General features: G+C 33.0%; 3 protein-coding genes across 8 annotated transcripts; 1 reads left to right on the plus strand and 2 right to left on the minus strand.

Moving 5' to 3' along the window:
• Positions 1-936: 936 nt before the first annotated feature.
• Positions 937-7,077, minus strand: LOC129315829 (uncharacterized). Its single transcript, XM_054959904.1, has 12 exons — positions 6,835-7,077; positions 6,607-6,709; positions 6,042-6,117; positions 5,808-5,904; positions 4,798-4,900; positions 4,539-4,672; positions 3,847-4,024; positions 3,330-3,484; positions 2,964-3,173; positions 2,393-2,740; positions 2,177-2,303; positions 937-1,320 (listed from the first exon to the last, which is right to left on the minus strand). Exons 1-12 carry the CDS (start codon positions 6,967-6,969, stop codon positions 1,169-1,171), a joined length of 1,818 nt encoding a protein of 605 aa, XP_054815879.1. The 5' UTR covers positions 6,970-7,077; the 3' UTR covers positions 937-1,168.
• Positions 7,078-8,562: 1,485 nt separating this feature from the next.
• On the plus strand, positions 8,563-12,339 carry LOC129315268 (uncharacterized). Of its 5 annotated transcripts, none has more exons than XM_054958858.1 (7): positions 8,564-8,710; positions 8,882-8,958; positions 9,969-10,024; positions 10,121-10,152; positions 10,551-10,792; positions 11,720-11,956; positions 12,051-12,339. In XM_054958858.1, the coding sequence occupies exons 3-7, from the start codon at positions 9,972-9,974 to the stop codon at positions 12,060-12,062; spliced, it is 576 nt and encodes a 191-aa protein (XP_054814833.1). In that variant the 5' UTR covers positions 8,564-8,710; positions 8,882-8,958; positions 9,969-9,971; the 3' UTR covers positions 12,063-12,339. The 5 variants fall into 5 exon arrangements, with proteins under 5 accessions (XP_054814832.1, XP_054814835.1, XP_054814833.1 ...); XM_054958856.1 differs by having other exon boundaries at positions 8,655-8,709; positions 8,856-8,958; XM_054958859.1 differs by having other exon boundaries at positions 8,655-8,709; positions 8,856-8,958; positions 10,656-10,792.
• A 664-nt stretch (positions 12,340-13,003) lies between these two features.
• On the minus strand, positions 13,004-20,254 carry LOC129314951 (TMV resistance protein N-like). Of its 2 annotated transcripts, none has more exons than XM_054958434.1 (6): positions 19,701-20,254; positions 17,539-18,673; positions 17,004-17,276; positions 16,295-16,762; positions 14,734-15,277; positions 13,004-13,319 (listed from the first exon to the last, which is right to left on the minus strand). In XM_054958434.1, the coding sequence occupies exons 1-6, from the start codon at positions 20,198-20,200 to the stop codon at positions 13,225-13,227; spliced, it is 3,015 nt and encodes a 1,004-aa protein (XP_054814409.1). In that variant the 5' UTR covers positions 20,201-20,254; the 3' UTR covers positions 13,004-13,224. The 2 variants fall into 2 exon arrangements, with proteins under 2 accessions (XP_054814409.1, XP_054814410.1); XM_054958435.1 differs by lacking the exon at positions 19,701-20,254 and adding an exon at positions 18,882-19,669.
• Positions 20,255-21,702: the final 1,448 nt, after the last annotated feature.

Consider the following 21,702-nt stretch of genomic DNA (forward strand, 5'->3'; position numbering starts at 1 on the left):
CTATTTTCTTCTCACTTTTCTTGCTATTCAAACCACGCCTACAGCCCAAGACCTATAAAACACCTTAAATGCAAGGCTCTAGAAAGGTGCCCGTTCTAGTGAAGCAAGGCACTAGTATGTGAAAATAAATCATATATAATCCACAAGACTTGTAGTATTAATTGAACTATGCTTCCATTAGAATATTATCATGGACAAATGACATCTAAAGATCCAACATTAATGACAATTACATATTTTGAATTATTGAAATGTCAATAGTAGATCACAGTGCTTACCTCTAATGAATTATCTTTTGTGGATTGACTTAAAATTCATAACAGGCTTTTTATCAATTTTTAACTAACGCTACAAAAATTTTCAAATATTTTTTATTAATTTTTCAAGTGATAGCAAAATAAAAACACAAATGATTAGCTTGTAATTTACAATTAATTTTCAAAATTTTTAACTAACACTACAAATAATTTTACACATATTTTGTGAATTTTCAATTGAATTATCTATTATTAATAGTAAAAAAAAATACAAATGATTGACTTATAATTCTCACCTACCTCTCATAAATTTTTAATTAACGTTATAAATAATTTCAAATATATTTTCTTAATTTTTTGAGTAGTTATTTGCACATTAACAACAAAAAATTAAAATTTACCACTGACTCTCGTAAATTCATAACTAACATTATAAATAATCTTAAGTGTATTTTATTGATTTCCTAACTAACTATTAGCATTTTTTTAATTGCAAGTAAAAACCCTAATCTGTTATTAAAATTTCTATAATTCAAGGTCTGTAATTGTCATTATGTTCTTATAAGGTCCTTAATTGTCATTTTCCCTATTATCATATTATTCTCATCCAAACTTTTCCCAAATAAAAGACAACAAGGATTAGCTCGTTCCAATTTTATGATGTCCTGGAAGGTTTAGCTAGTATTATAAAGCAAGATGGAGAACATTATTACGCTATTTTCCAGTCTACAAAAAGGATGGCACAATCTCATCACTCATTCAGCCACTTGAACGGTGGAGAAAAAGCAGATTCGAGCTTGTGAGTGTGAATGTTAACATCAAAAAGAGCAGATTTGAGCTTGTGTGTGAATGTTACCACCAAAAAGTTACCTCCAAACAAAATAGCAACACTCAACTCAGACCCTCCATTATCAATGCCTAAAGTGCCTCACATTGGTAAAAAGCAGTGAAACGCCATACTTGTTGCAACAATCTATAGCATCCTTGTCCCTGATACTACCACCTGGTTCTGCAATTACACCTATTCCACTTTGACATGCTTCTTCCACTGCATCATTCCAAGCTGCATATAAATCAAGAGACAGCAATGTGTGTTCAGAGATAGATATCCAAAAAATCTTTTCCCACCTCTCAATCCATGAGGCAAAGTTAAATCAACATTTGATTGAGGTTTTGAGCAAGTTCGAGAAAACTGGATCCTTCTCGTTCAGATTCGACACAAACACGGGGTACGGTAGTCTCAATCTGTGTCTTGTTTGAACCCAACATTATCCCCATATAATACAAGTTTACTAAATTATTCAAACATTAGATTAAAAAAGTTCTGTTTAAAAAAAAAAATACAACATTGGAATGTGTATAAAATCTTAGTCTAATATTTATAATACATAGACAGATGGAATTATGGTTTGACTTGAATGGGTTTTTTTTTCCCTATGTATCAAACCATGTAGTATCTGGAAGCCATATTCAAAACCATTTTTAGATTTGAACATGGTTTTTATTGGAAAGTAAAAGTCATGTTTTTAAAGTGCTTTGGGTTACTACAACAAGGTAATAGCATACCCACGGCCATGGACACGAGACCAAGAGACAAAACTCCATGAAATTATGAGTCAAGCATGCAATAAAATAACAAGGTAAACGAAGCGATAAAGGATGCCGAAAGCCTTGCCAAACACAACCTAATAGTAGTTCAACCTAATAGTAATTCTAAATTCATTCAACATTCTTACTGTACGAGGCTTATACCTATTTACAAAGGCATGCACAGGAGAATGAGGAAGAAGCTCATATCAAGCACTTGTACATTCCTGAACACCTAACAACTAACTATTCTCTTTCCTTCATTTTAACTAACTCATAATTATTTCCCATGTACTGATATTGCAATTCCTTTATTAGATAGTAATACTTACCAAATGGGAAGAAGGCATCACTAGCTAGAGCTGCTCCTTTAACCTCATCTTCAGCTTTTCTCATAGCTATTCTTAAACTCTCTAGACGGTTCGGTTGCCCACTTCCCATGCCTAGCATAAATTTGTCCTGCAAAAATTGATTGCGAAGGAAAAATCAGATTGGTGAACCTGCAGCATTAGAGCAAGGTGTCAATTCGAGATACAACATAAAGCAACCTTTGCTATCACAATAGCATTGCTTTTGACGTGCTTCACACACAACCACGCAAACTCCGCATCATGAAGTTCACTCTCTTGTGGAGATTTCTCAGAGACTACATTAAATTGGATGTCTTGTGGGGTTAAGTCATCTGAATGCTGAGCTAACCACCCTCCACCAACTTGTCGAAGTGAAAGCTTTCCTGGCTCATTCTTTTTGGCCTCAAGAATCCTTAGAGTCTTGGACTTTCCACGGAGGACCTCAAGCCCCTTCTCTGTATAGCTAGGTGCAACCACAATTTCATAAAACATCCTTGTCTCTCCATCAGTTGGGCTTCTAAATTCTCGAATCTCCTTTGCAAGAGCCTAGAATACAATAAATGAAGCAATCAGAATGTAAAATATTTCCTTTTTTGTTACCCTAATTGGATAATAAACAGTAAAATGTTGAGAATGACAAAGTGTCTCTACTTGAAAATCAGACAACTACGGAAAACAACATTTGCTTGCCAAATATGAGAAATTCCCACAAAGCATACTCATCCAATAAAACATTCCCGATAATTTGAAGCTTAATGGCAAAATTTACCTCATCAATTTCCACATTGAAAGCTACAATTCCACCAAATGCACTAACTGGATCACCTTTCACAGCAAGCCTGTAGGCTTCAAGGATATCATCGCGTGAAGCTACCCCACATGGATTTGTATGCTTTACTACTACACATGTGGGGTTCTTAAACTCACACACACAGTTCCAAGCAGCATCGGCATCTAAATAATTATTGTATGACATCTCCTGCATAGAACAAAAAAATTGTAAACATGTGTAAGATTAACTCACAAGATTATGGTAAATTTGTGTTATTCTTTTATCCTCAAACACAAATAATGTTCGAGATATGCAAATGATATTCACTGGAAATATTAGAAGAAAACCAAATTTTATTCCCACCTTTCCATGATGTTGTATGGCTGTTGCTATACCACCAGTATTAAACTCAGAAAGACTTTTATCGACATAAAAAGCAGCTTTCTGATGAGGATTTTCACCATAACGAAGATGGCTTTTCAGTGAAAGAGGCACTGTTAGGCTTGGAGGAAATCTATCTGTCAACCAAATTAAAAGGAAAGACATCTCATTGGTGCCCAATACAATGATTAACCCTTAAAATATCTAAATAATATTGCCACATATACTCAATTCCACATATGTAAGTTACACAATAAATATAAATGGATATTATCTATACTGCTGCTAGAAGGGAAACATGTCATTTTGTTTTAGTTTATTCATTTCTCAAACACCAAAATGAGGTAAGTGATGAAAAGGGGGGAAGTGCTTCAAAATTTAAGTTTCGCGGGTGTTAATGAGGCATTCTTAGGATTATAGTAATTTTATGTTCATTCCCACTTCACAAATAAATGTTGTGGTTCAATTATATTTTTACATAAACCTATGGTATACTCACCTCCCACACTCTGCTTCCATAGCCACTCAGATACAGCAGAATCATAAGAAGCAACATGTTGAAAAGCCTTCCAAGCAAGCTTCATCCTGAATTTCTGATCCTCCTGGTCTCCTTTCAAATATTCAACAAGGGCAGGGTAGTCTTCTGAATCAACAACAACCAAAACGTCCTTGTGATTCTGTTCCATGAATAACTTATCAGCTTGCATATAAGATATTCCGTAAGGAAAACTGAGATGTTCAGCTTCATTATAGCATATATCTTTCTTTAAAAGCAATTTACGGGAATGCAGCAAGTAGAATACATCTTCTAAGTTTGCAGGTTTGAGAAGCAAAAAGTAAATGTCTTAAAAACATTAAACTGATAAACATTTAACTCCCTGAAATATCAATATAATCTCAATGCAACTGATATATCAAAAGTCCAGAAATAGTTTAAAAACAAAAAGGCAGTGACAATCACAGAAAACCTGCCTTGATGGGAATTAAGAGGATGCAACGTAAAAACAAAATTGGTGCTCTAATTATAAGGTCATTTTTTTGCTAGCATAAATTCCACTCAGGAAGGTATGCCAACCTTTAAAAAAGGATTCGAAAAGGCCAAGCACATTCCAAAAAGTGATTCTAATATCATATAAGTTTCGCCTATTTCCAAAAGTTCAACATATTGGCCCTATCGATCAAATAAATCACCTTTGCAGCAGCCCTAATCATTGTTGGACCACCAATGTCAATATTTTCAATCCCATCCTCAAATTCAATGCCTCCAGCTGATGTAACTTTATCATAAAATGGGTACAAATTCACCACCACAACATCAAAAGTACCTGAAACAGAACTCTATTAGAGAAAGATAACTGACATAAACATAATGGATAGAAAGGACTCAAAGTTTGATCTTATGATATATCTTGCATCATGTAATTGTATTCATAGCGTTAACATATTTTACCAATTCCATGAGTATTAAGAGCTTCCATGTGATGCTTTTGGTCTCTTCGGGCAAGAATGCCCCCATGTACATTGGGGTGCAAAGTTTTTACACGACCATCGAGCTGTGAAGAAAAATCAAAACATTCTTGTACTGATGTCATTTATGTAGATTGCAAAAGAGAGTAATAGGATTTTAAACTCCTAATAGGTTGAGTATTGAGCACCATCCTTTAACCAGAAAAAGAGCAAGTATCCAAGAAAACACATGAATTATCACAAAGTCAGGGAATTTAAAAAGCCACAGGTTGACATTATTTAAGTAAAGGAACAGGTATTGCCATGATTTATAACTTGTGATTTGTAAAGACAAGATTAGGTGAACAACAAAAAATTGTGCCTAGTGAAATCCTAGCATGATCATACGTAAATCACTCCATGCCAAAAATATAAAAAGATAATTTTATGATAACATTAATCTTGAGAGCATCCAAAACAATATAATCAGCTGAGCAATAGAGAACCACTCTCGCATCAATTACTTCTCTTATGCAGTGGTAATCTATAACTTAATAATTTAACAAAGGAAAAAGCTGTCAACTTTCTTTAGACAATCAGATGGTGAATATATAAAATTCAATGTAGAAGAGATGAGTATTTGGTTACAAGAAACTCCAGATGCAATATGTTTTATGGAACAAAACCTAATAATGTGGCAAATGCAAGAATCTCTTCCCTATCAACACCATTTTTGTAATCCCACTAATTTGTTCAGCATTTGTTTACTCAAACATCATTTATAAAATTATTAAAATTACTCAATCATGCATGGATCCCATAAAGAATATTTATTTCAAAAACAATATGTTTGCACAAGTTATATAAGAAACTAAAATGTGAGAAGGCATACCGATGAGGACATCAGGTAGAAAACCTTAAACACATAAGAAAGTGTACACACATGAATAGAAGATAGAACATACTAGTTACAAGAATTTGGGAGAAGCAATTCAATCTAGAATGGATACTCACCATTTCAGGAAACTGGGTAAGCTGTTCTACTTTAGTAACAGTCACTCCAGCACTCTCTAGTGCAGCAGCTGTTCCTCCAGTTGAAACAATAGTATATCTAAAATTTATTTTAGGGACCATTACAAAGTTGATAAGCATGACGTTGCTCTTAGAAAGAAACTTGAATAAGAGAAAGGATGTTTAAAATCTCAACATAAAGAAACAAAACAGAGCACAAATTAATATATAATTTACCCTAGTTCCTGGAGCCCGTTCCCAAGAAAAGCAAGATCCTTCTTGTCTGACAATGATATTAATGCTTGCTTGTTGCCTGCTTCAGACCAACAATAACAAAAACAAGCCAGAAATTATTTTAGTTTTATAATCAAAGATCAACCAGGATACTACATAGATCTAAGCATTTTAAAATGTATCAGCAAACATGGTATAGGGATAAAAGCCTAAAACTCTACAGTAAAACCATAACCAGCTATGCAGTTGAAGAAAGCTACGAACTGGATTGAGTACAAAGAATGTAAATGAGTAAATTGACAATTTGGTCCGTAAATTGTTAGGCTCATTTGATTGCAGTCTCCAAAATTCAGCGGGTGGCTGAGTGCACTTAGCTAATAGAACATAACAAACAGTGGAGCTCTAGTACTTTTGACCTCCTTATTTCCATGAGCATTCGCTAATTTTGGGGTATTAAAACTAAATAAAACTAAATGAAACTAATAACAGATGAGACAAATTATAAATTAGCTCAATGCAAATTAAACCCAGACTAATGAAGCAGGAGAATAAAAGCAATAGAAATTACCAGCAGCAAAGGATGAAGAAGCACTTTTAGGGACTAAAAGTGTATCAGTTTCCGCCATGACTTTGATGGGAATAAAGCTCCAGCGCAACAAAGAAGAACGAAACTGAACATACCCAGTAGAAGACCAAAACCATTGAAAAATTGTAAAGCCCGATAAAAGTTTAAAAAGCCAAAAAGAAAAGCAAGTATAAAAAGGAGTAAACTTTAGAGTCAAATTACAAAGAATACCTCAGTTTTTGCGAGCAAGTGAGAACTGAAACAAGAGGTGTTTAGGTGACAAGAACGGGAGTAAAGCGAAGCACAGAGAGTGGGACTGTAGACAGAGTTGGCGGCGGAGGCTGAGGAAACAGCAAACTCAAACATTGTTCGTAAGAAAGCAGTCACAAGAACCGAACCTTCTCTTGGTTCGGTCTCGTTTTATAGTCAGTCAATCAGATTCTTTCACTTCCTCGATCAACGTATGATGGCAAATAGTCAAAAAAGCAAAACCCAAGCGGGCAATGAATCCAATCCTCCTGAGAACCAAAATATTCTCAGGTCTATTACTATTGCTATTATTTTTTAATTTTAATTAATTAATAATTAATTCTCTAGCATTAAATAAAATTATATTTTTTAATTTTAATTTTAACGAATATTTCTAGAGAGATTGATATATACATAAAAAACTATGTAGTTGAAATGATGATTGAGTATCACACTTCATTTATCATGATTTTGATTTTAGTCATCAACCCAATACTATATTTCTTGTGCTTAAACTTTATGATTAAAGAAATTATTGTGGACAAGTTTCTGATATGAAATGATCCAATCTACGTAAATTTTATTAAATGTATTAAATATTATGCTGGGGTATAATAAAAATATAGATTCAATTAATGAATTACATAGTTATTTCTTTTTTAGGATGTGGAATAAACGATGTTGACAATAGGTTATCTCTCTTAAAATACAGAGGATAAATAATTTGATTTAATTAAATAATTATTGCAAATTATATATGTTTATTTTGGCTTACTATATAATTCATAAATTAACACTTACCTGCATAGTATAAACAAGTATATAATCTTTAATTAATTGAAGTGCAAACTCAATTGAACTCTCTGTAAAAAGTCACACTTAAATATGAGAAAAGCATGGTTAATTATAAAATTAAGCACCTATTTGTTCTCCTCATCAATGCCCCCCAATTTCCATTTACATTTGAAATCCTTTTTTAATTTATTTTTATAAATCCACATCTGAATTATTTTAAGAAGTACTTTTCAATAATACATATCCAAATAACTTTTCTCATATCACATGTTAAGAATTATTGAGCAAATATAATTTTTTAGTCCCTATACTTTATTCATATTTTATTTTTGATCTCTATATTTTTTTTAATATTTCAAATCTTTACATTTTTATTTTTTATTATTTTTGATTCTTCTATAAGCAAAATATAAAAACTTTGAAAGAATTGAAAATAATAAAAAATAAAAATATAAAAACCTAAAATATTAAAAAATGTATAAGGATTAAAAATAAAATAGGAGTAAAATATAAGAATTAAAAGTTATGTTTATTCAAAATTATTTCTCAAATATAAAATGTGATTACCCAAACCCTCACGGAAGGCCATATTTTTTTTTTTTTTTTTATTTTTTTTTTTTGAGTACCAAGTCATTTTTCGTCTACTTGTTTGAGAGAGAAGCTGACTCAAACTTTCTAATATTCTACCCCTAACTTAATTATTTCACAAATATAAAATTTTTTAAAACAATTTTTTATTAAAGAAACTTAAACGAACTGTCCTTAATTTTAACATTGGGAGAATTACCTTGTCATTTTCTTAAAGATCAGTTATTAATGGACTTAAAAGTAACTAATTATTAATTATTAATTATAAGACTTGTATTAATTCTCCCAATAGTATTATATAACCCAACAAAACACTTTCCCGTCTGGACGTCCGAGATGTTATATGAATAGCAGATTCATATTTTGTTCGGCATTCTGCCCTTGTCGAGCTCGCCGTCGGACGCCGTCCACTTTTTCGGCCTAACGTGGTTATTGTCTGGCAAAACCCTAGAGCCCCATCTTCTGCCAAAATCCGGTGAGATTGATTTGTTCCTTTGAATTGAATTTGTTCCCCGCTTCATCTGTTCATTGTCAAGCCCGCGTCGGACGCGGTAGCACCGTTTCTTGCTTTGTCATATATAATTTTTCATTTTTAATTAATTGAAAGACCATAAATTGCTGGAGTGTCATCATTGTCATTCTTCAGTGGCTTGGAGTAGTTGCCTGAATCAATTGGCTTGCTAAGGCATCTTCGTTAAAGCATCTGGAACAAAAATAAAAAGGGTATGATATCAGCTATGCATGTTTTAAAGATTTCAGTTGGGGCAGCAGATGCCCCCACTGAGGAGAAACGATCAAGGAAATTGTATCGAGCATCAGGAAAAAAAGAAAGTGAAAACCAGCAAATTTCGTTGCATTGATAAAAATAGAAATACTTGTGTCTTGTATAATATTGAGACCTGTGAATTACTAATGTTATTGATGTTTACCATAATCCTGATGCTACCGAATCATGTACAAATGATTATGGTGAACCTTTAATGAATAATAACTATTGTGTTACTTGGCTAGAGGAGGAAATACTAGAAAGATTGTGATGGATTTGTGTAAATATCGCACGAGGTCTCTTCTGCTACGAAGGAACTTATGTGTAGTTTGTAGACTGATCCAAAAGTTTACAACTATACTTGCTCAATTTTAATGCTTGAAATCTGCTCATTTCTTCTATTTGTATTTCTTTCCAAACTATGCGCTTGTATTCTTTTATGGAATTAGTTTCTAGGCTGATTGTTCTGTAAAATTTCCCCTTTTCCGTATTCTACGTTGTCAGAGAAAACAAAATTTTGTCCCATTTCACGTGGTAAAGGTCCAATTTTTTTTTTTTTTTTCCGGGGGGGGGGGGTGGGGGTGGGGTGGGGAGGGGAGATCGTTGTTCTGGCAGACCAATCCCCCAACTTGGGGGACCAAGTTCAGCTCAGTTTGGTGTTGGGCTGTGGTTGGGCTGGACTAGACCATGGATAGCCTTGTCCAGCCTGAAGCTTTTTCCAATCCAGTCCAGACCAGACCATGGGTTAGGCACTAACCTAGTCTGTTCTGTCTGTTGTGCACCCCTAGATTCCAGTAACAGTATACTTTTGTTAATCCATGTAGATTCTGTTATTTGGTTGGTGAGGTTGTTGGTAAAATTGTGAAGGGGACTTTTTTTTTGGGTGGGGGATGGAAAGCCAGTGTTGGGATTTTATTTTATTTTTTTTTTTGTTGGGTTGATGTTACTTTGGCTTATGATACTGCAGAAAATGTTCAAGAACACATTCCAGTCTGGATTTCTTTCCATCTTATACAGCCTTGGGTATGTAGTTTTTTGGTCTTTAATGCTTGTTTCAAAGTTCAATTTGGAATGTTTTACAAGATGATGTTGACATTTTTATTTGCTTGGATTTTATAGGAGTAAACCTCTGCAGATATGGGATAAAGAAGGTGAGTATTTTATGGTTTGCAGTATCAAGTGATACTATTTATAGCTAGTTTTGCAATCAATTGTCTCACAATTATCCGGAAGTTGAGTCATGATGGCAATTTTTTCTGCATTATTAAAATTCATTTATTGTCATATGAATATTGTGTTCTATTTTAATATAGAAAAAACTGCATCTGCTACGGCCCACAAACAAATTATTATTATTATTATTACTATTTTTATTTTTTAAAAAAAGCGTGACCTAACACCTCAATAAAAACCAAAATAAGGTGTTTGAGAAAATAAGGATGCAATTTTTTCTGTGATTTGCTTGAGGATATGTTTTTTTTTTTCCTCCTAATCTATACAAGATTAAAATGCCATGTGACTCATATATTGTGCGGGGTTTATTCCATAGTTGTCAATGGCCATATAAAACGACCACAGGATGAAGACATACAGTCCAATGTACTTGAAATAATTGGATCCAATATCCAATCTACATACATCACATGTCCTGCAGATCCAGCTGCAACACTTGGTATAAAACTTCCATTCGTGGTTATGATTGTGAAGAATCTAAAGAAGTATTTTACATTTGAGATTCAAGTTCTGGACGATAAGAATGTGAGACGACGATTTCGGGCTTCAAATTTCCAAGTCTGTAAGTTTGCCCATGTTTGTACTTTTTTGTTGGTTTTCCTAAAGATTTTGCAGGCTTACAAATTCTCGTTTGTGTGTTTTGTGCCTGATTATGTGTCCTTATCCTGCATAATGCATGTTTGGATACATCAAATAATCAATTTTAAAGGTTAAAACCATGTTTTTTTTTTGGCATTTTCTTTAAAAAAAAAATTTTTACGCTGAGATCATTTGAACTAGCAAATCTTGGCGTTCTCCCTTACTGGGATCAGAGCAAACAGAGCAAACAAACAATTCAGAAAGGTTAAAACCATGGTCTTGTAAAAATATATCTAAACTTTTTTTATAAATCATGATTTTGGGTCATAATTGATTTTGGCATGTATGGAGTGTTTCGATATTTTTAAGAAAACTAAGGTTTTAGGCTCATAATTGAATTTAGCAAGTAGCAGGGGTGTTGGGATATTTTTAAGAGAACTATGGTTTTAGGTTCATAATTGATTTTAGCATATAGGATTTTCTGATTAGTAATACTTTGGCATGATGACTTTGTACTTGTTAGAAAGTTTGAGAAGACTCTTGATTTTAAAGAGTTAAGACATCTTTACTCTCATTGCCTTCGTCTGCGTTGAAATTAATTCATGAACATCGCTTACTCTTCCAAGTAGTGTGACTTGTTAGAGTTTTTACTTTTTATCTTATGTATAGATTTTCTCAAAGATACACACAAGTGATTATACCGCTTATAGCTCATGGATAGTGTGACTTGTTAGAGTTTTTACTGTTCATCTTATATATAGATTATCTCAGGGATACACACAAGTGATTATACCGTTCATAGCTCATGAATAGTGTGACTTGTTAGAGTTTTACCTTTTTATCTTATATATAGATTTTCTCAAAGATACACACAAGTGATTAGTTGTTTGATTCCATATCATATAGGCTGTGACTCGAGTAAAGCCGTACATTTGCACCATGCCACTGAAAATGGATGACGGGTGGAATCAAATCCAGTTGAATCTTGTTGATTTGACCAAGAGAGCTTATGGCACTAACTACATGGAGACTCTGCGTGTTCAGGTCCACGCAAACTGCCGCCTGCGAAGGATATATTTCTCCGATCGCCTCTACTCCGAAGAGGAACTCCCACCCGAATTCAAATTGTACCTTCCAATGCAGGTGTGAGATGCCCCCCTCACATTTGAATTTGCTAGTCTTTAACGTTTCAACACTCATTTGGTGTGTTTAAATTCGTTGCATTATCATAATGCAGAAAGCAGCATGAAAATATCATGGAAGGAGGGATTTTAAAGCCATGAAAGGAGTGGATTTGGTACCCTTTCTGTAAACGTGCTTATTTCTTCTATAACTTTTATCAGTGTAATGCGACAATTAATGAGAACTCCTATATATGTCCTGTTTCGTTTGACTAGTTTGAGAAGGCACTTTTTAGTTGGATCAAGATTCAAGCAGTAATGGCTGTTGTGCTTTTCTGTAGTATTTTGTGTACTCATACTCTTGTATGATGAAAGGTTACTGTATAGTATTTACTATTACTATTACTGTTAGACTGATGAATAGATAAGGTATTATAGGATAATAAATTGGAGAATAAACAGAAAATGAATTGAGGTACAGAGAAATTCTTGCATGAACGAGTAATATTATTACTTAATTTATGCTTTATTCAATAAAACTATATTAGTTCAATCAAATAAAATTGTATGTGTTATTATTTTTAATGATTTTTTTTAAATAAAATTAAAGTGTACTTTTAATCTTTTAATTTTATATAAAATTTTATTTTGATCTTTTAATTTTATTAAGTATTTTTTTATTTTTAATTCTAATGCCGTTTAATTTCATGAACAAAAAATTCTTATATTAAGCTTTTAAATATTAATAAAATATTATGAAATGTAAATATAGTAAGTTTAATTTTTTAAAATAATACTGATTGAGACAAAAATTAATTATTTGAAACAAAGTATTAGATTTAATAGACTAAAAAATATTTTATAAAATTAAAAGATTGAAAGTACATTTTAACCTTGAAATTGAGAGTGACTCCTAAAATTCTTGCTTTTCGTATTTCTATAATCAATGATAAAATTAATTTATATTTAATTCTTAGATAGTGTATAAATGATGTGATATATTAAATTTATGCAAAAAATTTCTCTACAGGTACATACTTTAGGGATAAAAAATCTAAAGACACTCGAATAAAAATTTGAAAAGTAGTCATGCAAATATAGATTTACTCCATCGGCGTAATTCAAAATCACACAACCAGTACCCTGATAAAACTCATTTTGCCAATTAGCACAGTTTAACCGTGGTCTTTTAATAATAAAAAAAAAAATCACACAACCACAAAAGAGAGGAAAGAAATCAGAATTTCAAGAGAGTTTTTTCTGATCGGAATGACCGGAACCACAAGACAGTTACACCATGCGTCCATAATTACTAAATTCATCATTAAATTCGTCTAAGCTTCTTCCCTGCACGAACAAATTCGTCCAATGTCGGATTAATTCCTCTGCAAAATAAAATAAGAATAAGTTGCACGGTGTCACCCAAAATACAATAATGGTGATGAAGAAGAAGAAGAAGAAGAATCAAGTCATAATTGATTGATTACGCTATTGAAATATGCTAGACCTCAATTGGCCTAATAATTTAAGATATGACAAATATACACCAAAATAGCATGAATTTTTTTAATAGGAAACTGAGTATTAAAAAAAAATGTATATTCCCTTGTTATTAAAATTTAAAGATACAATAATTATGACATGATGATTGCGATGATGATGAGGTGAAAATGTAGTTTAAAATTAGCCTGCGTGAGACCCAGCAAGAGCAACGGTGAAATCACAAGATAAATAATTAAGAGTAAAAAATACAGCAAAATATATTCCTCTCCATGGATGCATCCAGTGTTAGATGATGCAAAAAGCAAGGCACATAAATTAAAAGTTGGGCTAAGTTGTTCTATCCACACATATCTTTCTCACATCAATAGGGAAATAAAGATAAACCAGCATGCATGAGATTCCTAGTTTATTGGTCATTGAATCAGTCAAGATTATGGTTGAATAAGATCAATTCTATAACAACCATCCAGCGTTCATAGCTTGGTAGAATGGTAGTCTCTACCAATCCTTCACATTGCTGGTTTTTTCAAGGCCTGACTAGACTTGCTAGTACAATTCAAGCATATTTTTCTCAATCCTGAATTAAATCCCATGATGATGACCTAATTTTTTTCATTGCCTTTTTTGGGAACATGAAGCTTAAAGATGAAAAAAAGACATCCCAAGATCATCTAGGCATGCAATTGACTTTTCTTTTTATCCTAATATTCCATAATTTGTTCATGGAAAAAGTCCAATATCTACTATGTAACACTTTATTATTTAAAAAAAAAAAACTCAATTGTACAACTAGATGACTTTGGGTTATCCTTGATATGTTTATTTTTTCATCTTAAAGCTATGGTTCAAAAAACCAAAAAGTCAAGAAGAAGGAATACCAGGGAAAAAAACATTACAGAATGAGCATAGCACAACGTACTGTGTGTCAAATTTGAGTGTGTTTGTTTTATGGGTTGACAAAATGTAAGCATCCATTTTCCCAACTTATTTCTAGGCTTGGTTTGGATGGAGGGAAAAATGGAATAAAAATAGGAAGGAGAGAATACTTAGGAAGGAAAAATTTTAAAAATGGTAAAAAAATAATTTTTAAGAGTTTTCTCTTCTAACATTATTTCGTCCTTATTTTTCTCTATATCCAAACTAAGGTTAGAGGTGGATTTATATTTAAACACATTGGATTGTGTACCAAACTTGTTTAAAAATGCCCATGCATACATTGCATTTGTATTCAACTTTTCTTATCACTTTTGCACATCATCAAACACATCTTTATTCTCATCAGGGTTCATGACTTACCCATGGTATTGGGATTTGACGAAGATCCTTCCAAGAACTCAGCGAAAAAAGATTCCACATTAGGATTCGTGAATCTGATATCTTCCATTCTAGATCCCTGCTTGTGCACATATATTCCACTCCATCTTGTATAGACAGCATCATCTGGTGGAGGTCGCATACCAATTCCACAAGCAATGGAAAACATGTTGCAAGAAACCTTCACATGGTTCCATTCATCTTGCAAAACTCCATTACTGAGCTCATCCATAGGAATCAGGTTTTGCAAATCCATCAAATAGAAGTTTTGAAATGCAATATCTTGATCAAATCTTGCAAGAGAGTCAAAAGATTTGCCATTGATTTGGACATTAAAAATTAGTATAATATATGGGGCGTGACGTGCATCTCTAGTTGCCGATACTGCAAAACACACAGCCACGTTGGGAAGTTGCTTTCTTCGGAACCAGAAAGACACTGAATCTCCAAGAGCATAATGGTCAAACCATTTTGGAGGTCTGTCTCCTCTTATTATAAACTTGAAGCCATCAACCTCGTGAGATGCCTATTAATTGGAAAACGTTAATAAGAACCGAGTCATTATGCCTCACAAGAGAGAAAGGAGGGGAGACTTATGCAATGGTTGATGGGTGAAAAGTGTTTTCTAGAAAGGAAATGGAAAATACACCTATCTGTTTTCTTTTTATGTACATTTCCCATTTCCTTTTTAGAAAATACTTTTCGGCGTATCAAACATGCAGTCAGTGATACAAAATGAATAAGATATTGAGAGAACTTTCACTTGGGTCTTGAAAACCCTTCATTGGTGAGATGTTGAACTTTGTTTGCCATAAAAAAGAAAAAGCTTCCATTTACAAGTTTCTAGCTGTGGATGAAATCAATATACCAATACATATAATTAAAAATATAACAAACGAAGAGTGCGACTCATTTCTCAAACTCTATGTAACATGTAAAAATTGTATCTAGTGATACAAATAAGATGGTGAAGTGAGATACTGAGTGGCTAAGGTGAAGTGAGGTGATATCCATTTCATATTGATTTGGAAGTATAGGATAATAAAAAGTGGGAGTGAACTCTTTATTGAAATTTTATGCAAAGATAATATTGAAGAGTGGAAGGCTCTTAATGTGATGAGCATGCTCACATCCACGATGATTTTTGAGAACTAACTTATTTCTAAAATAGTTTTTTTTAGTCATTTACACAAACAATGCAAAACTTATGAGTACTGAATTTCCTTTTCTTTCATAACACAACACAACTTTTTATTTCTTTCATGCCTATAGTAAACGTAAGCTACTGTTATATTTAAGCATCGTACATAGAAGAGAATGAATCAACTAGATCCACATAAGATTTCTCCAACAAGAAGATAATACAAAACTTGGTGTCCTCCTTCCTGTCATGTCATGTCATGTATTATCAAATAGGCATATTAAATATGATGGCACTAACTTTTCTGTTTGAAGTGTTTTGTAGGAAGCCATAGAAAAAGCAGTCTAAAGTATGATATATATATATATATATAGAGAGAGAGAGAGAGAGAGAGATGTCAACCTGACTGAGTAATATGTTCAGAGACACAGAATTCAAATATGAGTATGAAATCTCATCTACTTTAACCCCCCGATGCCGCAACTTCCTTGTAAGATGTAATTCTTTTAAACCAATGAGGTTTTTGATTGACAATGGCAATATTTCTATGCCACTGTGTGTTAGATTCATTTCTCTTAAATTTTCCATGGTTCCTAATATTTCTGGAAATGTCTGAAGGCTCTCGCACTCTGAGAGGTCAAGAAATTCAAGAGACCTCAAAAAGATGCTTGGAAAGTTCTTGAGCTTCTTGCAATAATAAGCACTTAACCTCTTAAGTTTATCAAGAGAACCAACGGAAGCATGAACATTAGTTAAATTTATGCAGCCATCCAAGCATAGTTCAATCAAATTTGGCGCTTCAGATAAGTCAGGAACTTCTCTTAACAATTCACAGCGACTCAAATTCATGATAGTTAAAGACCGGAACTTCTGCAAAACAATATTAAAAATAACAACACTTAGTATTCTATAATCATAACATACAACACTAAAAAGCAAAAACAATGATACACACACCATTCATGACATAGATAAAATCTAAAGAATCTACGTGTAATTGGAAAGTATCATGTTGTGTATTGCATCAGTGTGGACGTTCGACACATGCCTACATTTTATTATGCTTCATAAAAAAACGTTAATTGTTGAACAATGGAAATAGTATACATGCCTTGAGTGGTGTATTCAGTGTCAGGCGACTTTCAGGCACCCTTAAGATAACTAGTTGCTTGGGATTGAAATCACAAGGTAGAGATGAATAAGGATATCCCTTCCATTCCAGCACTCTTAAACTACTTGGGAGATACTTGGGAGCTGTGGAAAATTGTGCATTTCTAATGATAAGCATCTTAAGGTTTGACATCTTTTTGAAGGCCATTCCATCCCAATCAACCTCTTCATCTTCCAGCATGTGCAGATTTATGACTTCAATCTTCTTAGTTCCCTTTCAAACCAAAACATAAGTGAACCACAAAAATTGTTACATGTGTCAAGAATTGAAAAGAAATGTACACTTCTACCCAATTTCAAATGTATATAGTAGGTCAGTCAAGAAAAGAGAAGAGAAAACACAAGTTATATATGCACTTGGGGTTGCTTGAGCGGAAGATTTAATGCTAGGAAAACTACAGAACACTCTAACTGTAAAAAGGATCAAAATGATTAAAAATAACAAATACATGTATATACCTCTCAGATCAACTTACCTCGTTCTCTTCTAAAACGGAAACAATGTCTTTGGTGAACCACAACCTAGAGCGTTTTCCAGGGTCATTTGGTGATTGGTGCCGAACAATTTCCTTCCCCATATCCTGAATCAAGTCATGCATTGTCACAATGCTATCGGAAGGCCTAAGGCTTAATTTATCCTCACGACAAATCTTTATGAGACACCTATCAACTAACACCTTAATAGCATATTTTGGGCATCTACCATGAGAAGCCAGTAGAGTGCTTGTGACATATTCCAATGTGTCTCCTTTAAAGCAACAAGCAATATCAAGAAAAATTTCCTGCTCATATTCTTCCAAAGCATCATAACTTATTTTGAGTACTTGTTGGATCTTTTGATTGGGAGTTACTCGCCAGTTTTCTAGTGCAGAATTCCAATATTCTACTCCCATACCAAACAAGCTGGAACCTATAATTTCCAAAGCCAATGGAAGACCAGAGGCATATAATATAATATTATTTAAATTATCCAAGTATCTTTGCTCGGCTCTATTTTGTTTAAAGGCATTCCAAGTGAGCAGTTCAAGAGCTTCTTCTTGATTTAAACTCTCAACTTCATGAATTCTATCAACACCATGTCTTGCTAGCAAATGCTTATCCCTTGTTGTTATAATGATTCTGCTACCAGAACCAAACCAATCAAGTCCCCCAGCAATCGCTTGCAATTGCTCTAGCTCATCAACATCATCAAGAACTATAAGAACCTTCTTTCTGTGGAGCTTGTGTTTTATTATTGGAATTCCTTTATTGACATATCTTACAGTGATATTTTCATCCATCATCAATTCAGAAAGAAGCATTTCTTGGAGATGCGCTAACCCACGCTTTTGTGAGTTTTCTCTAACATTAGCAAGAAAACAGAAGCCTTCAAATAGGTCAGCAATTGAATTGCATACTGCTCGAGCAATTGTTGATTTGCCTATTCCTCCAGTGCCCCAAATCCCTACCATTTGGACTCCCTCATTAGAGTTAACATCCAAAAGAGATTGGACTTGCTGCACTCGAGATTCGATTCCAACTGGGTAATCAGCAATGTGTAAAGGTTTGCGGTTGATCCTCATAGAGACATCTTTCACGATCCTTTCAATAAAATGGCATTCATATTCTTGCCTGCCCCAATCACAAATTTTGGTAAAAAGTTCGTATCTATCTGATTATGTCACATCATGAATACATAACATTCAATCAACCATATATATGAACCAGTGGATCTATAAGCGGGAAAGATCCAAAATATTTGAAGAAAATGAGAAGAGGGACTAATGAACACGAAAATTTTATTGCAAACTTAAATTACAATATACCCCAAGCTACTAACCTTTTCACTTTCTCTTCCCTTCTACAGCCACCCTTCTTCCTCCCCCCCCTCTCTTTCCTCTCTTCTACTTTTTTTACTCACTACCTCATGGAACCTCTTCTCTCTTCTTTCTCCTTATGTTCTTTTTTTTTTTTTGGGCCAATTCTTTCTCCTTATGTTCACTCATCACTTGATGCACAAATGACTTATCTACGTATCCTATTTATAGGTGAAGAATGTGCTTGCTCAACAAGCCACTCTTCTTGCTTGGAAGCTTCTACTGCATTGTCTAGCTCTCCAAGTTGCTATTTTATTTTTATTATTATTTTTCGGTGTTTAGTGGGCCATAAAATTAGTTATGATATTTTTTTTATATACTATAGTTATGATATTTAATATGGACATAATACACCACTTCAAATATGACATTTATATTTTAAACTCTTCATATTTTGCAATTTTCATGCTTCTTAACCCTTTCGATATAAACTTATAAGATATTAATTAGCCGTCAAATAATCTGTGCACCATAATAAAACTACTTCTGCCATGAACAAGCACATGCTATGGTTTCATTCATCTCTAATGACATACAAAAGCTAACAAGTACCGGCGTTCTTTTGACTAATATTGTATTGACTATCCTAACACTGAAAACAGACAAACTACATGATTTTTAACTTCATTTGAAATTTTGTTGAGCCATAATTTGTGTTAATGTTTTATCCCTGCTTCTTGGCCTTTCCTAGATACGAATAATGAGTAATGACAATAACAATCAACATCGAATAAACAAATAGCATATATAAAGGGAAAGAGAAGCAGAATACTCAAATATACCCAGGTCTAAAAACAAAACCAGAGATATTAGCAACATCTCGCAAAGCCTGCCTCCATTTTTGCACCTTCGCCTCGTCGCAATTCTCGAACCTTGTCTCATGCTTTGCGAATGCTTCTGCATAATTCTCTTTTTGATGTCGTACTTCAGACGGTTCTACATTATAAAAAATAGGCAAAACCAATCGTCCCTTTGAGTTTATACATTCAAGGATCTGAACAAGTTCATCTAAACAAAAGGTAGAGGAAGCATAGTTTCTGGAGAAAATAGCAATGGCAATTCTTGATTCTCGGATTGCTTTGACTAGTGATGGAGTAATTTTTTCTCCTCTTCTAAGCCCCTCGTCATCCATAAAGGTATGAATGCCCTTTTGATTGAGAGCATTATAAAGATTTCTGACAAAATCAAAGCGAGTATCTTCGCCTCTAAAATTGAGAAATACATCATAAGTCCATTCATAGCTGAAGGAAGAGGAAGAGGAAAATGATATCTCCGCTGCCATGGTAGCTAGTTGAGATGGGTGTTGCTCCTTGCTAGACAAGAAAACCCAAATGCTCTTATGATTTAGTAAAGCAAGAAATCAATGGGAAACAGGAGTCAATTCAATAAAATTAAAGTCTTCTGCTTTTTATCATCTTGGTCTTCAATTGTCTCCCATAATGTCCCATCCAAAAGAAAAAGTTAGATTAGGTGTTATGATCTTTGTCCACTTGCACAAAACTTGTTCAAAATGTTGGATCGACAAAAATTAATAGGAAAATCTCGAGCAATAGGCCCTAGTATCGTGCACTGTATTTTGGGATAATATTGATCCGTGTTAAGGCATCCTGAATGCCACTCTTGGCGAGCATGGCTACTTTAAGATTCTTAAATCCCTTGATACAAAAAACTATGGATCTCTAAGTATATTAACATGATTCACACTCATGGATTGTAACGTATAGGTTCTTCATAAAGACAAGTATAAAACATTCTTGAATTTTTGTAGGATAAAAATAAGATATTACTAAATCAATAAAGCTGTTAAAATAGAATAAAAAATTTAGAAGAAAGACAGAAAAAGCACACCGATTTAATTTCTTAGTTGATAGTGCTTGCACACTCCTTTTAAACACTTCAACCAACTTTACGTCGTAATATAATTTAAGCTTTTTTATATAAATGATGGGAGGAAAAGAGCATATTTCAACGTCCGCATTCCATGCTCATTAGTGTGATAAGAATCAAATGTTTATCAGGGCTAACAGCAGTCTTGATCCTCCATTTCAGCCTTATTTAATCCTTATCATCCATTTAAATTAATTTTTAAATATTTTTAATATTATATTTATTAAAATAAAAAATATAAAAAATTTTAATATTATATTTGGACTATTTAAAATATATTTAAATGGTTAATTTATAAAATTTATAAATTTTTTAGTATTAAATTATGTTATCTAAATTATATTTAAATTATATAGAGTTTATTCATATAATCAAATTATAACATTATAATTTTTTTAATATTAAATTGAACTGCTAGATTAAATCTATACTGATTAGATTAATAATGAATAGATGTATTAAAATTTTAAAATTTTATATTAATAAATATAATATTAAAAATATTTAAAAATTAATTTAAATGAACACTAAATATTAATTTGGGATGAAACAGAGAGTCATCATTACTCTTGATCCTGATGATCCTGATGAGCACACGGTACGATAGGCATCGAATGCAATTCCCATATTTCGTGTGATAAAAGGGGCACATTTCCGTCAATTTTTTTTTAAAAATAAAAGCTAAAGTTGATAAAATGATGCATGTATGTCAGCTTTTGAAAAAGCAAAAGTAAAATAAATTTGATAAAAGCAAAAATAAATGAGACTTGATAAAAGTAAAAGTAAAATAAATATTTAATAATCACGGAATTAAAGATATATAATACCGGTGCTTGTAAATGCTTTTTTCAAGAAATGATGAGTTGATTTTTTTTTTTTGCCTCTCTTGAAATTTTT

The sequence above is a fragment of the Prosopis cineraria genome, unplaced genomic scaffold (genome assembly GCF_029017545.1).
Source record: "Prosopis cineraria cultivar Desert tree isolate PC_DT_omini unplaced genomic scaffold, ASM2901754v1 PC7, whole genome shotgun sequence".
Classification (NCBI taxonomy): domain Eukaryota; kingdom Viridiplantae; phylum Streptophyta; class Magnoliopsida; order Fabales; family Fabaceae; genus Prosopis; species Prosopis cineraria.